The following is a 17,781-nucleotide window of genomic DNA, read 5'->3' as shown; positions in this document are numbered from 1 at the left end:
TTTTTAAATACCAGTTCTGAAGTTTGCAAACTTACAGCTATAGGCTTGAGCACCTGCTCCACTGGTCATTATCACAAGGTCCACCTTCCCTGTCTGCCATGAGGCCCCTTCTCCACAAGGCTGTTCCTGGAATGTGAGCCTCCTATGTTGTATTTGTGCATAGAAAAGCCTGGAATTTTGATGTATCAAGGTACTGGAGTATGATGGGTACTCAGCTACTGGCTGGTAAGTTTTACCTTCTCTCCTTCCTTTGGTGCATCTTTGGTAAATGACAAAGTCTTATTTTAAATACTGAAACTGGTCTTGTTTCCACAATAAATGACAAAGGCTTATTTTAAATTCTGAAGCCGGTTTTGTTTCCACAGTAATAAAAGATATATACAGTCAGTCCCTGTTTATTGAGCATGTGTTATGTCCCAGGCAATGCTAAATACTTACATTATTCCATTGAATTCCTCTGAAATAGGTGTTGCTCACTCATTTTACTAGATGAGGAAATGAAAGCTCAGAGCAGTGGCCGAGATAGTTAGTGGCAGAGCCAGGATTTGAACCGGAGTTCCTCTGACTCCATGACCCAGGCTCCTTGCCATTCTGTTTTTGTGTGTGTGTGTGTGTGTGTGTGTGTTTGTTTTTTTTGTTTGTCTCCCAAATACCTCCTGGCTCAATCATTATTTGTTGACCAAGTGGGGCCTCTCCTTTCTTCTTGCATTTTCTTGTTCTCATGTAATTTTCACTGCAGCAAGATGTGCTGATGCCGATCTGTACTTCTGAGTATGAGACCAGGCAGGGCTAAGATGAAACAATAACTTATTTGATCAGAAAACAGGTTTTATACAAGTGGCATCAACTACAAGGCACTGACTTCATCAGGGGCAATGGTTTCTTATATTCTGCCTGGGGATTGGTTTCTACGTAAAATTAAGTTAAATGAAGTTTAATTTACCTTAAAAACAAAAAGAATATAACAAATGTAAAAGCTCCAAGTAAATGATAAGAATTTTCCAAATGCTTTGGAAGGAAAAGTCAGAGAACTAGTACTTATGCACACACCTGGCCATGGTAATAATAGGTCACTTTTGTCACAGAAACACTTCAATACCCCCTAACTCCAAACAATGGGCATTAGGCATGAACTAAGCTGACTAATGTTCCCTTCATGCTTCACGGGACAATGTTTCTTTCCTCTTCAAGCTGTTCTTTCATCACTTACCCAGGAGCTGCCCTCCCCTGGCCTGAATTACTACAATTAAACCAGCGTTCAGCTGCACAGCGTGAAGGTGGGTTTATAGCATGCAGGTGCTTTATGGTTTTTAAATGGCCAGGAAGCATAATCATACTATAAAGTCAAGAGCATTCTCCCTGGCTTCCAAGAAGCTTTTTTAAAAAAAATGTGGGGTGGAGGATATGAAAACCTTTTGGCTCTTAGACTCCTTGATTTAACTACAGGCGCTGTAGCGGTGGTAAGTCAGGAGGACTGATCGGGATTCAAATCCAGTCACTTAGTACTTGTCTGATCTTGGGCGAGTTACTTAATTTGAACTTAGCTTCTTCATTTACATTTGAGGAATATGCATCTCCAGAATCAGGATAATTAATCTTACAACACAATTGCTGTGAGGATTAGAACGTGAACTCCTTGGCTGAGTACATTTTTTTCTTTGCAATAAATGATCCACGTGTAAGCCCTCAACAAATAACGGTTTCCCTCACTCCTTCCCTTAGTTACTATTTCAGTGTTTTCTGAGGGCTCATCCGCACTGGTTTGCAGCTTATGAGAACCTCTAAGGAGAAGCGCTCAGGGTCACAAAGGGGACTGGTAGTGACTTGCACTCATTCATCGGGATAATACTTATCGGGTGCCCGTCATGTGCCAGGTGATATGTTAGGTGCCGGGGATAAAACCTCTGCCCTCGTGGCGTTGACAGCATAGTCAGGGAGGCAGATGGGCACTGAGCGATCACTTGTACAAATGTAAAACTGCAGCAATGACAGATGGCCTCACAGCACAGGAAGGACCTATAAACAGATTTGACTTGGTCAGAGAGTTCAGGGAAGGCTTGCACCTTTGGAATTGAGATCTGAAAAATAAGTTGACCTGGCCAAGAGAGGAATGAGGAACGTACTAGGCCAAGGAAGCAGCAGATGCAAAGACCCTGTGGCAGCAGGGAACAGGGCCAGTGAGGCAGGCTTGAATAACGGCCAGTGTGGATGGAGCACAGGGTTTTGCGGGGAGTGAGGTGTGAAAGTGACTCTGGTGAGAAGCAGGGCCAGAGCTGGTGGGGCCTCAGAGGCCACTCTATGTCACTGGGGAAATCTCTTTTTTTCTTTAAATTTATTTTATTGAAGTATATTTGATTTGCAATGTTGTGTTACTTTCTGCTGTACAGCAAAGTGACTCAGTTATACATGTATGTACCTTCTTTTTCATATTCTTTTCCATTATGGTTTATCATAGGCTATTGAAGTACAGTTCCCTGTGCTATCCAGTAGGACCTTGTTGTTTATCCATTTTAAAGGTTAAGTGGTCACAATAACTCCAGCATTTGGTTAACTACCAGGCATGGGCCTGAACATCTTACAAGTCAGTAACTTATTTACAGCTAATGCAGAATCAAGTGTAAGGGTTTTATTAGAAACTGGATGGGTTGTCAGGTTTTGACCAGTGGGAGTTACCACCAGCTCACCCACACGTACCTCCAGAAACACTGAAACTGGGCAGACACCCAGCTTATCCTCCACCCTTGCTGCTCTGGCTGTGTGTCCCAGGGAGGGTGGAGGGGCGTGCCCCCGAGAGATGGAGCTGAAGCATGGGGCGGGGCGGAGAGCATCGTTTGGGTCCTCCATAAAAACTGGTGTCTTCTTGCCACCTTGAAGAGCTGAAGGAGATGGAGGTGTAGGTCAGTTCTGTCTAATCTATGACAACCATGTTCTTCTCAGGTCAAAACACTAGTTATTTTGTGTTTCTGTTGTTTTGGCCTCGTTGCTCGTCTTGTGGGATCTTAGTTCCCTGACCAGGGATTGAACCAGAGCCACACCAGTGAGAGTGCCGAGTCCTAACCACTGGACCTCCAGGGAGTTCCCCAAACACTAGTTGTTATCATTATTTTCATGTCAAATTGGAACAGTCATCAGAACAAAATTCCTTCTGACCTTTGGTTTGCTCCCGTCCCGCGGCTCCCTCGGAGGGAGGCTGCTTACAATTCAGACTCGCTGTCGAGTTCCGTGGGCCTGGCGCTCAGAATCAAAGGTAAGACCTGTGGATTCATGTAGCAGGAGTCCCAGCATGAAGCCACTCTGTGATCACCCTGGGATTCAACGTTTCAGAGCTGCAAGAAGGAGAATGCTGAGGCCACCCGGGAGCTGAGAGCCGAGGAGACAGCCCTGGGGGACCTCGGACTCAATCAGAGGTTTGGAAGGGGGCCCAGTGCCCCCGTGGGTGGGAGCAGAGTTGAGGGAGCCATGTTTGCTTCAGTGAATTTGGGAGACCGGGTTGCATTCAGAAGATGCATCACCACAAAGCCAGCTGGTGCCTGTAGCAGCTCCTTCCCCCAGAGGTGGTGTCTGATAATAGGTTTTTGTGGCCGGCCATCCCCTCCATTCATTCCAGTGGTCGGAAGGCAGGAGAGGCTCAGGGTAGGTCACCGGCCTCACTGGCAGAGGCTGAGCCGAGTGGGAAATCCCAGGAGGATTCCTCAACTGTTCTCCCCAAAGACACAGATTCCACGCACGACACTCACATGCCCCATTCATAGGCAACCGTCTGCGTTGTGCTGAGAGCTATTCTCTGTCCAGAGAGCTGTGGATTACAAGTATTTCGTATTTCAGAATGTTGTTAAATACACTTAAATGCCCCACTAATGATGTTATACCTAAACAGGAGTAGAAAGTTGAGCCAAGTGCCAAAAAGAGAAAAGGAAAAAAAATAACCGTAGGAGTCCCCATTGCTAGGCACAAAACCAACTTTTTATTGAAGTACAACATCCATACAGAAAAGGGCACAAACCACAAGGGTACAGCTCGAAGAATTTTCACAAACTATAGATACGCCCGGGTGACCAGCAACCCAATCAAGGAACAGAAGGTCCGAGAATCTCCCTTGTGCCCTTCTGGTTACCATTCCCCCAGGAGTAACTCATATCCCTACTTGCAACAGCAGAGGCGAACTTTGCCGGGTTTCACACTTGGTATAAATGGAACCATACAGTACGAACTTGCCTCCTCTCGTGAGACTTACATGGTGCCGTGTGTGTGGCGGCAGGAGCACCCCTTCTCCTCGCTGTGTAGGACTTCACTTTGCAAATATACCCTAATTTATCCATTCAACATGGGCATTTGGGTACTTTCCAGTTCAGGGTTATTATGAACAGTGCTTCTGTGAACATTCTAGTACATTTCTTTTGGTGAATATACGTACACATTTCTGTTGGGTAGAGGAGTGGAGTTTTTAGGTCATATGATATGTACATTCAACCCAAGCTATTTCACAGAAGAATGAAGAATTTATTGGATGGAGCTTGGCGGCTCACAGAATTGACAGAAAGCTAGAAAGGAGACCTGGGAAGATGGGTGGGGGCCAAGAAACGAAGCAGGAACGGTCTGCTCAGGACTCTGCCATCCCTGGACATTACTACCAGTGGACATACCACCCCTGCAGCCTGCCAATCCTAAGACACTTCCCCTGCTGGACCACTGCCACCCCTGGACCACCACAGCTCCCATGAAACGAATCTCAGCATCCCTTAATTTCTGTGTCACTTGCACCAGGCTCACAGTCCCAAGCACGGGAGTCCAAGGAGTTCACCCTGGGTCACTGGCCGGTCTGGTGCTGGAAAAGGGGATGCACCTGAGAGACAGAGAAGACCTCCCCACTTCAGCATCCACTGTGCTGGGGGCACTGCATCCCTACATTTATACATAGGGGTGATTTCATGATTTCCCCCTTTAGGAAAGGGGTCAGGTGCTGGACAGCCAAGCTAGAAACACCACATGACAACTGCCCGCTACAGGCAGCTTCATCAGCTCCCGGCGATTGCCAGCAGGGGAGGGGCTCATCCACATGTTCGCGTGTCTCACAGCGCATGTTCACGAACTTGCCTTTAAGGGCAGCAATGAGTTCAGGGATACGTTAAAGGGGGCAAGCCACACAAAACGCCATCGGTTTGGAAGGAAAAGGTGTAGGAAAAGGAGAAAAAGCATCTCATGGAGGGATGCAAGGAAGAGAGGAGGAGAAGGAAAAAGAGGGGAAAAGCGGAGGCAGAATATGCAGGGATGTTGGAAGTGAAAACAAAGGGGAGAAAGTCTGGTGAAGACAAGGAGGAGCACATTATTTTCTTGACCTGATTTAGCCAGTTTCCGTGCTGTCCCACTTTCCCAGCTTCTCTGATGTGCTTTTATGGATTGTGCTTTGCTTTATCAGGTTCATGATGCTGACGTGGACCACAGAATGAAGAGATCCCGGTCATAAACCAAAACAGAGGAGGATTGGAAGTCCTATTATCACAGACAGCACACAGTTCTGCTGTAGTCTGAGCACACAGCTTCCTAACAACAGTGTTATTATCAGGGAGCTTTCATGAAACAAAGAATGGGTTTCAACAGAAGAAGCAAAGAATAAAAATGTACTAAAACCATTTATGAGGGTAGCAAGTCATTAATTGATCTGAAAATGACATTTGCCTCTTTGTAGGTGGTTTTACATGATTCCTCCAACTGAACCATGGATCTCTGAAGTCATGCATTCTTCCCTATACTGTAGCCTGGCATTTAGCACATTTGTTTTAAAATGATAATCAGAGCTTTCATCTATGTAGCACCTCCCTCTGTCCTAGACAGAAAGGAAGGAGGAGTAACTACCATTATCCCCAGTTTGCAGGTTCCAGGCACACAATGGCTTGCCCTACAGTGAAGCCACTGCCAGAGCCAGGAAGGGAGACAGTTTCCAAACAAATGGAACAGGACACTCTTGGACAGAGTGCTCTCTGCCCCTGTGGTTTATTCCCTTCCTTCATCCGGGGTGGTAGGAGTTTGTTTGAGGTGGGGCTTGCAAGTCTGTCTCAGAAAAATCGAGAGCCGCCTAGCCTTCCATAGCAGCAGGCCACGTTTCACCTTCCATAAGCTGCCAGAATACGGGCCCAACACGCCTGCTCCTGGCGAAGATGGGAAGAGAAGTGTGCTGCTGGGTGGACCCCAGCAACGGTGCTTTGTGGCATGTGGCTCAGGTTGTCTGCAGGTCTACCTACCTGCCTGCAAACAGGTAGGCCTGGAAGGCAGTGGAACTCAGGGGCTCAGGTCCCAGTCTTCCGGCTCACCATCTATAACCTCGGGGAAACTACATGGTCTTTCTGTGCCTCAGTTTCCCTCTCTTTAGAACAGACATACTCTCACGGCATTTATTTATTGTTGGAGGATTAAATAAGTGGATACGTGTAAATGCTCTGATCAGTGGATGAGCTACGTGGTGAGCTGCTGCCCCTCGCTCACTCCTCTGGGGCAGGGGCCACCCTGGTGAAACCCCACAGGACCCAGTGCTGTGCCCAGAACAGGCCCTTATTAATGCAGCCCATGCAGAGCAGGAGCCAGAATAGAAGGGAGCAGGATGAGGTGGCATTTGGAGAGAAGACATGTGCCCCTGGCCCGCCTGGCTGGCGCACATAAACAGAGGTGATGGTGTGACATTTACAGTTAAGCTCACTCCAATATCCACCCAACACCTACATTCGTAGAAGGACCACCTCCAAAGGGATCAATGACAATCAGTGGGAAACAGGGGTCTGGACCCTCCCTCAGGGGCTGGGCCACAAGGCCCCAGGATGACCCACGTTTAGAAAACCATCCGATGATGTGGGTTATTTCTTCTTTAAATAGGACGACAGAAAAGCAGGAAATAGAGAACTTCCAGAACTGCTTTCTCCAGGAAGAGAGATGGAAACTTTACCCATATACTTCAGTTGGTCAAAACGATCTAATTTGACACTGAATGATCACGAATGGGGGATTGTTTTCTCTTCTCAATAAATTATCCACTTCTCAGTAAATTATCCACTTCTCAATAAATTATCCACTGAAATGTATACACTTGACCTATGTAAACTTGGGAATTGATGTTAAAAAAATTTAAGCCCTTAAACCCATACTTATTTTTACTTGGCACATTTGTTATTTGGCTACAAAAATGCCTATTTCCTTTTCTAATAATGAAAATAACATGAAAACGAAAAGAAAAAGTGAAACAGAATGCAGTGAAGAAAACCAATGAAAAGAGGAGACAGGCCTGGGCAATCCTGGTTGGGCGGGGGCGGGTGTGGGCAGAGCTCCCTAAAGCTATGAGCATGCGCGGTCTCTACGAGGGATTTTACGGACAGAAAAGGAGACGTTTTCATAGCAAACGGAGTCAGAGGATGGTACAAAAGAACTTCTTCTCTCGGAAGGGGTTTTCTGACGCAGGCACTGGAATGATGAGAGGGTCCTCCCGCACGTGAGCTTCACAGTACGCCAGGAGGTCCGCTGCTGCCTGGGAGACCTGGGGGGGGGGACACAGCACAGGTGCAGGGTTAGAGGCTGGTTCACGGTGGGTCCGAGGCAGAGGTGTCCATTTGGAGAGCGGACAAGCCCAAGGACAGGCTGTGTCGTGTGCACCACCACCGACAAGCCCATTCCGTGGCCTGGAGAGTAGACTTGTGCAAACCCAGAGGAGACAGGTTTTGAAACATGCTTCCAAGGAAAGGTAATAGAGAAGAACAAACGTGACTCCATATTGGATCTATTCCTTTAGCTCTAACCCTTGTGCTCTGTTTCCTGTGCTTAGGCATGCTGGCTCTGCATCTTCTGTAAAAGAATGTTGCCTAGAGCCTGAAATATACAGGACAGCCTATTCTCAAAGCTCTGACCTTTAAAGGTAAAACACCTTTCCATTCATATAGAGATAAAAAGTTGCAGAACAGAGGACAACAGTTGTCTTGTTGGAGGTTTATAGGAACACCGTGACCTGACCTATGGGGAGAGGTGCAAAAACAAAAGATTCCTACATCTAGAAGTCTGCAACTACCAGCCACACCCCCTGCCCCTTTAGTATAAAAGAAGCCTGAATTCTCACTCCGGGAAGATGGTTCTTTAGGACAGTAGTTCACCCTCTTCTTGGTCTGCTGGCTTTCTGAATAAAGTCACTCTTCCATGCCCCAACACCTTATCTCTCGATTTATTGGCCTGCTGTGCATCGGGCAGTACGAGCGTAGGCTAGGTAATGCAAAGAGATGTCGCCTGGTGGTAGAGTAGATCCATACCGAGAGAGGAATCAGGAGCCAGCAGGAAGGTCCAGACAGCCTCGTCCTCCTGTCAACTGAGGGATAAGTGGAATCTCCAGGCCAGTAGCCTCACCATTACTCTGCAAAACCATTTCTAGACGGATAAAGCCGAGTGCTGGCTCAAGCCAAGCCAGTGTGACTGTAGTTATTATTATTAGTGTCATTGTTTTATTGCAATCCACTCTCGTGATCAACACAGCCACTTATTCCTCCTCGACAGAACACAGATCATAAGCACATTATATAGAACGCACATATATAAGCATATGTTGAACTTGGAATGGCCACTCCCCTGAGGAGACAGTTGCTCCTGACGAGAACACCCTTTCCATTTTTCCTTCCAGGCTTATCTGAAGCCTCCTGACACCTGGCAACTGTGGATCAAACTATCCCCCAGCTCAACTCCAGGAGTTCCAGGGGAGGAGTTGCTGGGAGAAGGCCAGGTGCCGAGAAGGATTTGCTAAGAGGAAGCTCATTTTGCCCGTGGTCCGTGTCACGTGTCTGGCAAATGAGTGGTCTGTGAATTAACATCCTGCCCATTAGCTTGTGCTTATTAGAGGCTACAGGCCAGGGTAAGTATATAGCAGGCAAAGTTGAATCCTTTTTGTACATTCAATGTCTAAATCTTCTCCAGAATGAAAAAACACTCCACAAGTGAATGAAAGATGTTTGAAAGCCCCAGTACGTACAAGCCATACACCTTCCATCAGGTTTTAAAAACTGGCCCATCTTCCAAAATTTTACAGAAATTCTTCTTCTGATTTCCAGCCCAGACCTACCTATTTTAGCAGTGCCTGGAATCCTACAAATAATTCCAGTAGAGATATGTAATGAATTTTTCCTTTGAATGAAACAACTAAAAGTTGAGCCGATGAGTCAACCTGAATCCTGAGAAAGTCTACATTTGTTGAGAGTGTGGAATGGAGCATCAGGCTTCCCCATTCATCTCCGCCCCCAAGATGGCTGTGTGACCTTGGGTAAGTAACTCAAACTCTCTGAGCTTTATTTAGTTTCTTCATTTGTAAGACTGGGTGAGTTAGAAATCTCCAAGATCCTGTTTACTCTAAGCAGTCTATAATTTGAGCTCTAATAGCACCACGGCAATATTTTAGATCCTAAATAAATGGATGTTGGGTTGAATGAGAGTGAAGTTTGCGGTGATTTACAGGACACACATACAGGAATCTCCCAGGTGAGGCCACAAATATAGGCCTGCAGGGGGCCTATGAAGCCATCACAAGGCACTAGAGCACATGAGCAGGGAAGCTGACTCTGAAGCCCACAAAGCTGTGATGGACACACGAGAGAACCAGAATCACAGAGCAAGCACATGGGCATGGAGCCGAGAGACGGAGCTTGGCACACAGCACGCTTACTTCCACCTTCTGACCCAAAGCCAAGTGCTCTCCCCTGACTGCCTTAGTCACGATCCCCTACCCTCCGTTCCAGGCTTCTCCCAGGGCCCAGAAAGGCATGGGGTCTTCTCCGTGGCCACCTTGTTAGGGCGACCACGGAAGTCATCCAGTGGCTTCTCTGGCAACCACTGCGAACTGGTCTACACTGCTGCCCAGGCCAGCACACACAAGAGGGCGGCAGTCTTGGGACCTTCTTCCCCTAAGAGCCACCTGTCCTCTTAGCTGTGACTTCAGTGAGCTCTTCCAGATGGTTCATTTAAGAATGTCTTGGGCTTCCCTGGTGGCGCAGTGGTTGGGAATCTGCCTGCCAATGCAGGGGACACGGGTTCAAGCCCTGGTCTGGGAAGATCCCACATGCTGCGGAGCAACTAGGCCCGTGGGCCACAATTACTGAGCCTGCGCGTCTGGAGCCTGTGCTCCGCAACAAGAGGCTGCGACAGTGAGAGGCCCGCGCACCGCGATGAAGAGTGGCCCCCGCTCGCCACAACTAGAGAAAGCCCTCGCACAGAAACGAAGACCCAACACAGCAAAGCATAAATAAATAAATAAATAAATAAAAGAATGTCTTAACATTCCCTCTCTAGTTTTCATTTTTCCCATCTATTTCATTTTTGGGGACATGCTTCCATTTGTTCTGAATTCTCTATAAACCTTATCGTCTCATCTGGGAAGTATTTACTGAGTGTCCATCTTTTAGCTAATTGAGAGGGCATAGGGGAAAAAATAAGGCAGGATTTTTGTCCTCTAAAGATCTAACTGAGAAGACTCAAAAATTATAAAGTCACTAGAATAATTAGTATGTGCTAAAACATCACAGGAGAATAGCTGCACACCACTGCAGGGCCATGAACAAGGGCAGGGAGACAGGGGTGTCTGAGTACCCCATCCACTTCCACACAGGGGAAGTTACCTTGGTCAACCTGCCTCCTTTATCCAGAGGCTGGTCCCAGCCATCTGAACCCAGAAACACGATTTTCTGGCATGCCAAGAATGGCGCATCTCCTGTGGCAGATCCGTATTAAACAAGTTCAAGAGACAGCTGTATAAAACCATTAATAAAAACAATAGCTAACATTTACTGAGTGCTTATTATGTGCCAGGCCCTGTGCTAAATGCACCATCCTATGTATGACCTCATTTAATTCTTCTAAGTACTATTCTTAAAGCCACTTTGCAGATGAGGAAACTGATGCATGAAAGTTAAGAAATTTGCCCAAGGTCATACAACTAGTAAGAGACAGGACCAGAATTTGAAGCTAAGCAGTCTGGCCACAGAAGCTAAATGCTGCAGCAGCTGCCTGATTAACTGCTCATGAAAACTTTAACTGTAAGGTGGCCTGGAAAGTTCTTGTCTGCTGGGCCAGCACACTCTCCTGGTAGACCAGCTACCTGGGAACTCACGTGACCAGTAGGAGAAGAGTCTTGCAACTAAAGTTTCTTAGGTCATTTGTTTAATCCAGGGACAGTCTTGCCAAGGAAACCCTAACAGGTGAGTGTCCTCAGCTGGGACTGGCTTTCTCTCCCCGTGCCCTGGGGAGTGGCCGGATGGACGCTGCCAATGTCACCCTGAGACTCCTCCCTCGAGGCTGTGACCTACATTACACGCTGTTAGAGAATTAAACAAGGATGTTATTACACTGAGTTGGCTCTAATTCCTTAGTAGCCTTCGTAAACTAACCAAAACCAAGAAGCCTGAGAACTTGAGAAAGTGAAACTTAAGACCGATCACAAACAGCCAGCTGGGTCTTCCCACCTAAGACAACCGCTTAAGCTATACCTAATAGCTGCTTTGCTTCAGCATCTTCTCTATAAACACCTTGCCCTATGGCTGTCGGTGGACCGCTAACTACCTTTGGTTTGGCGTTGCCGGATTCGACTCCACGTATGCCTAAATAAACTCTTCAAAAATTTTAGTGCGCCTCAGTTTACCTATTAACAACACGATCCAGCACCGGTCCGAAGTTGGCTTGCCAACGACCAATCCCAACATTACAGCTTCCTTCCCCTTGATCAGTTTACATGCTCAGATGCTTGTCAACACCCATCCATCGTGGGTGGATTTGACGAGTGTAATTTCCCGGGATCAACCGCAAGGGGGCGCTGCATCGCCAACCATCAGGCCAGGACATGGGAGGAGAGGGTTCAAAAAAATGGGGCGTTGGGGGACGCCCGCTGAGGCGAGATGGGGCTGGGTCTCCTTCCGGTCTCACAGCTGTGTATTTGCTCCCCTCCCAGCCCCGTGTCTACGACACCCTGAAAACCACGTTGTTAATGTCTGGCCTCGCTAGCTCCAAGCAGGTCTAATTTAGGGATTTTTCTGTCACCTCCAAAGGTGACACTGCACTTGATGCCACAATTTTTCTTTCAAGAAAACAAGCTGTTCTTAGATTGCCTCCTTTTGTTGTTGTTGTTGTTATTTTAGGATCACAGATGTGTTTGCTTAGTTATAACTGCACGCCTCTGGACTGCAGAGTTCCATCCGTGCACCCGTACAACAGGAATGAAATTGGAATCAAGTCAGTATTACCGCCCAGTAACTGGCGCCCAGTTTAAGACCAAATGTGTGGGTCTGGGTTGGCTCCACGCAATATTAGCTTCCTAGAGGCACTCAGATTATTGAGAACACTGTACAGTACGGTATATGAGCGAGTAAGTCATCTTACAACAAAAGGGAGTTTTCCACCTTTTTCCACCTTCGCTATCAGCTTTATTTCATGCAGTGTCTAATTAGGGTCCCTTTATTCCTGTATAGCCAAAGTATCTTGGATAACCCCTGAAGTTTGTTGTAATGGGATCTGAAAAGATACATACATGTAATGAACACCTTTATAGGTTTTCTTTTTAATATTTATTTATTTACATAGGTTTTTAAAAATTATTTATTTATTTATTTTTGAGTGCGTTGGGTCTTCGTTGCTGCACGCGGCCTTTCTCTAGTTGCGGCGAGCAGGGGCTACTCTTCATTGCGGCGCAGGCTTCTCCTTGCGGTGGCTTCTCCTGCTGCGCAGCATGGGCTCTAGGCTCACGGGCTTCAGTAGTTGTGGCTCGCGGGCCCTAGAGCGCAGGCTCAGTAGTTGTGGCTCACGGGGTTAGTTGCTCCACGGTATGTGGGATCTTCCCGGACCAGGGCTCGAACCCGTGTACCCTGCACTGGCAGGTGGATTCTTAACCACTGAGCCACCAGGGAAGTCCCGTAATGAACATCTTAACGAGCCTTCCACATGAAAGGTGACATCCTAACACACAGTTTAGTATCCAGGCATTAATTAACCTAAATCTACTCCTTAGATGGAAAGGGAGGGTTTCCTTAATCAGCCCTAGATTGATTTTTATGGTTGAAAGTTTCCTTCAGTGCATATAAAATATGGCTTGCAGACTTCACCATATCCCAGAAACATCTGCCATCTTTGAAACATAAAATAGACGATTCACTTTCAAAGGGAAAATTTTATTCTGGTTGGAAATGTGAAACTCCCTTAGTGTTTATGCTTTCTCATCAAGCCTGAAGTCTGCTCTGCCTAAAGGCCTCTGTTATGAAATGCCCAGAGCATTTTTGCCTCCTCTCCTTACTAGTGAACTCTGTTAAGAGTTACAAGATAACAGATGTTGAAAAGAATCAGCAGCCTGGGAACAACTGTGGAATTTTACCATTACATTTCAGAATAAAAGAGGTGATTGAAAGAGCCCAAGTTAGCACATAATCCCGTTAGTTGCACTATAATTACAAGCTTCAGTGATGGGGAGAAAATGTTGCAATTACTAAATCACATTCCTGGACAAGGCAGATGACATAATTACTGTTCTGGCTGTGACACCCACTGCATTTATCCTTTGCATCTAAAGTAGAGCGACTCACACCTATTTCTCAAGAAGCCTGGTCCATTTAACAATACTACTTGGAATCAATTACAATCATCCTTGATGGCTCTGCCTGTTCCTCCCTCCACCCCAAGAAAACAAAGCAGGATTACAGTCAAGAGCACAGCCAGGTTGCAGCCCCCATTGTGCAATGGTATCTTTCACAAGGTCAAACTTGGTACACACTCCAGCAGAAGAAATCATACGCCGTTTATCCCTAGTAGAATCCTGAGGACATCACAGGTTTATGCCTCACCTCTAAGTCCTGAGCTAACACTACAGGGTGAATCCTTGTGAATTTTTTCTTTCTTCTAATGCTGGAGAGTATTTGAGATCAACGTACCAGTTTTTAAGGGCATTCTCAAGATACTTCCAAATTATTGTGCTATGGGCTGAATGTGTGTGTCCTCCCGCCACCCCCCAAATTCACATGTTGAAGCCTAAGTCTCCAATGTGATGATATTTGGAGGTGGGGCCTTTGGTAGGTAATTAGGTCATGAGGGTTGAACGCTCATGAATGGGATTGAGACAGGCCTGGGACCTGGGACCTTTTGCTGAATGTTTGCACCTGGACAAACGTCTCCCCAAGCAGCAGAGAAACTATAAGGGACTAAAAATAACTGTACAAAGTGCAGTTGGGGAAAATTATGGACTGAAAGAGGCAAAAAGACCAAAAACCCAACTGCCACTTCTGCAGAGCCCTCTGCACACAAAATCACCAAAGGGGTGGGCAGACCACCTAAGCCACCCCTCCAGCCTGACCCCTGGACCTGCCCCTACCCTCAACCCCATATAAGGAACCAGCTCACCCCACCTTGGGGAGCGAGCAAGCAAGGGAACCTATTACCTGTTCTCACCCCCACCCCCCCAGCTGCAGCAGGGCCCCCAATAGAGCCTTGCCTGAATTTCTTGTCTGGCCTCTGATCAATTTCTATTGATTAAGGAGGCCAAGAACCCTGGTAGGTAACAGGATTAGTGCCCTTATGAGAGACATGAGAGAGAATCTCTCTCTCTCTCTCCCTTCCATGTGAGGTCATAGCAAGAAGGTGGCCACCTGTAAGCCAGGAAGAGAGCCCTCACCAGAACCTGACCATGCTGGCACCATGGTCTCAGAATTCCCAGCCTACAGAGCTGTGCAAAATGAATTTCTGCTGTTGAAGCTACCTAGTCTATGGTATTCTGTTATAGCAGACATTTGGCTTCCAGTGGTTCCCAGCAACTATTTTGTATTGACCCAGATCAATACAGATAATTCTCAATCATTGGGTTCTAGGCCACAAATAGCATCTAGTTGTGAGTAAGGTTATTCCCAGAGGAAACCAGAGGGGTTGGGAGATACGTGTGAATAAATGAATAATATAACAGAGAGTCCCTCTCCGAATTCTAAAGTCAAATGTCCAGAATAGAGGATTAGCTGCTGTTTCCTATCACCAGCATAAAGGTTTTTTTCCACATCAAAAGTTGATTGCACATGAAGAGGTAATTCTAAGATGCTTGAAAGAGAGTTTTAATATCTCCAAGTTAATCTAAGTAAGAGCTTGTCATTACATGGTCTTCACCACCAGAACCGCAAAGCTCTCAGCTTGTTTAGAATGACTGACCCTGGACCTTGACTTAACCAAACACTTCCAACAGGTTGCTATGTGTCCTGTATGACTCTGACCACCTCTTAGCTTTGACATATCTCAATTTCCCACAAAGGAAGCCATAATTCAGTCATTTTGCAAGTTCGCCAAAAGAGTAATATATTTGGTGACAGAAACTACTGAGTCACTCAAGAGGTTTCTGGGGCTAACGTAGGGGTGAAAGATGAACATAACAAGCGGGTTCTAGCTCTAGGGATTCTAGAAAGCAACAGCATGTCTTAAAGAGGAAGCATGGGGTTGTGAGTCAAAAAGCAATGTCCCTGACAGAGCTGCACTCAGCACTGCTGAGCTGTGTCATCCGGGCACTCAGTTTCCACTCCTGTAAACGGGAATAGCAATACCTGGTGGTTTGTGGCTAAATGATATAACAGATGCTATTATACATACAGTGTGTTTCATTATTCACTTGGCTACTTTCTGGTAGGGTGGGAAGGGTGTTTGAGCCATAGACATGAAGTCATTTCTCAGAAATGATCAGGGCAATTTGATGCCTGTGGTGCCTCCACCCAAAACGTCCTCTTGAAGTGGGATGCACTCTTCACATCCTTTTTTTTTTTTTTTTTTAAATAAATTTATTTATTTATTTTTGGCTGCATTGTATCTTCGTTGCTGCGCACAGGCTTTTCTCTAGTTGCGTCGAGCGGGGGCTACTCTTCATTGTTGTACGTGGGCTTCTCATTGCAGTGGCTTCTCTTGTTGCGGAGCACGGGCTCTAGGCATGCGGGCTTCAGTAGCTGTGGCTCGCGGGCTCAGTAGTTGTGGCGCACGGGCTTAGTTGCTCCACGGCATGTGGGATCTTCCCGGACCAGGGCTCGAACCCGTGTCCCCTGCATTGGCAGGCGGATTCTTAACCACTGTGCCACCAGGGAAGTCCTTCACGTTCTTGTTCTACTCTCACATTCTACTCTCTGATTTAATGCAAAGAGTCCTTTCCTCTTATCTGATACCTGTTCTAGAAGTGCTCATTCGTATCCCCCTTTTTTGATTTTCTTTCTAAATTTGATTGTAGAAAGTTATCATCTGAATCACTGAATTTCTAAAGGTCTGGGTGAGGGTTATAAATGCTTCTGGCAGAGGAAGGGAAAATGAACAAAAGGGTTAAACCTAAATTGTTAAACTAGCAGAAGCTGGAGTGAGAAAGGGTTGCTACAGAGTTCAGATGAGACCTATCGAAAAGGCAAAATCTATTAGCACTGCCTCTAGACTTTTGGCGGGTCATGTGACATAATTTATATTTATTTTCTTTTAGAAATGCCATTCTTTCCACCTTAATATCATCTATCATCTTAATTACATCCCTTTCCTGGATTTCGCCAGACCCTTTTAATCGTCCATCTATGACCTATCAGAACATGATGGTCTCCCCAGTTTTGCCCTTTCTCACTTGTTCACAGGGAATACCATGATATTCGAGCCTCACTCTTCTTTTGTTTGAAAAACTACTGACTTTGGCTTCAGAATTTTGCGCTTTGGCTTCCGAAACTTAATAGTGCATGTTTTATCTTCTGGAAAAATAAAACCATAAAAAACACATTTTGTTCTTTCCAAAGAATTCACAAACTGGCAGCACGGCCACAACTCTTAGGAAGGGCTAGAAAAACATAAGAATAATATGCGTTAAAGACATATCTGTTATAAGAATTATGAGGAAAGAGCCCTGGTTCAAATACTAATGTGAGGGACTTCCCTGGTGGCACAGTGGTTGAGAATCCGCCTGCCAGTGCAGGAGACATGGGTTCGAGCCTTGGTCTGGGAAGATCCCACATGCTGCGGAGCAACTAAGCCCACGCGCCACAACTACTGAGCCTGTGCTCTAGAGCCCGCGAGCCACAACTACTGAAGCCCGTGTGCCACAACTACTGAGCCTGCGCTCTAGAGCCCGCGAGCCACAACTACTGAAGCCCGTGTGCCTAGAGCCCGTGCTCCGCAACAAGAGAAGCCACGGCAATGAGAAGACCGCGGACCGCAACGAAGAGTAGCCCCCGCTCACCACAACTAGAGAAAGCCCGCGTGCAGCAACGAAGACCCAATGCAGCCAAAAATAAATAAGTAAATAAATTTATTTAAAAAAAAAACAACAAACAAATGTGAAGCAAGAGTCACAACACTGATGCCCAAAGGGCTGTGCCGGCAAATTTCCGGACACTTACCATTTGGCTCCACCAAACAGCTCTGGGTTATCCAGGCTGTTGGAGAGAACCATTAGTACAAAGACAATCCCGAGCGAATTCACACTTAAATTCGGAATATCGTTTATGATTTCTATGCCGTGCGTTTACTTAAAAATATGGTCAGATTTTGCATTTGACTGTTAATACCTAAGCAAGAGGAAGACAGAGACTGTACACGAAATGAATAATGCACGTGCAGATAAGTGAATTTGTTTAACTTAATTGACAGTAGTAAAAAACAAAACAAAACCACTCCTGGGTTTGAAATACAAGTGGCTTAGGCTGATGGTGCGGTGGTGAGATCCTGCGTGGAAAGAACAGGAGTCCCTGTTTCTGTTTCCTGCACTATGTGGTCTCCTCACATGGCACCCCCCCACCCCCGCCCCCTTCA

At 46.3% G+C, this 17,781-nt stretch overlaps 1 protein-coding gene across 1 annotated transcript in view; it reads right to left on the bottom strand.

Annotated features, from left to right (window-relative positions):
* Positions 1–7,278: 7,278 nt before the first annotated feature.
* Positions 7,279–17,781, bottom strand: part of GNG4 (G protein subunit gamma 4) — a 30,386-nt gene continuing 19,883 nt past the window's right edge. The window contains exon 2 of the mRNA XM_068548841.1: positions 7,279–7,519. Within this exon, the coding sequence (XP_068404942.1) occupies positions 7,391–7,519 (129 nt within the window). The 3' untranslated portion in view covers positions 7,279–7,390. The remainder of the gene's footprint in view (positions 7,520–17,781) is intronic.

Source organism: Eschrichtius robustus, chromosome 7 (genome assembly GCF_028021215.1).
Source record: "Eschrichtius robustus isolate mEscRob2 chromosome 7, mEscRob2.pri, whole genome shotgun sequence".
NCBI classification, from domain to species: Eukaryota; Metazoa; Chordata; class Mammalia; order Artiodactyla; family Eschrichtiidae; genus Eschrichtius; species Eschrichtius robustus.
The sequence above is the reverse complement of the archived record's forward strand: the minus strand, read 5'-3'. Positions and strand labels throughout refer to the sequence as shown.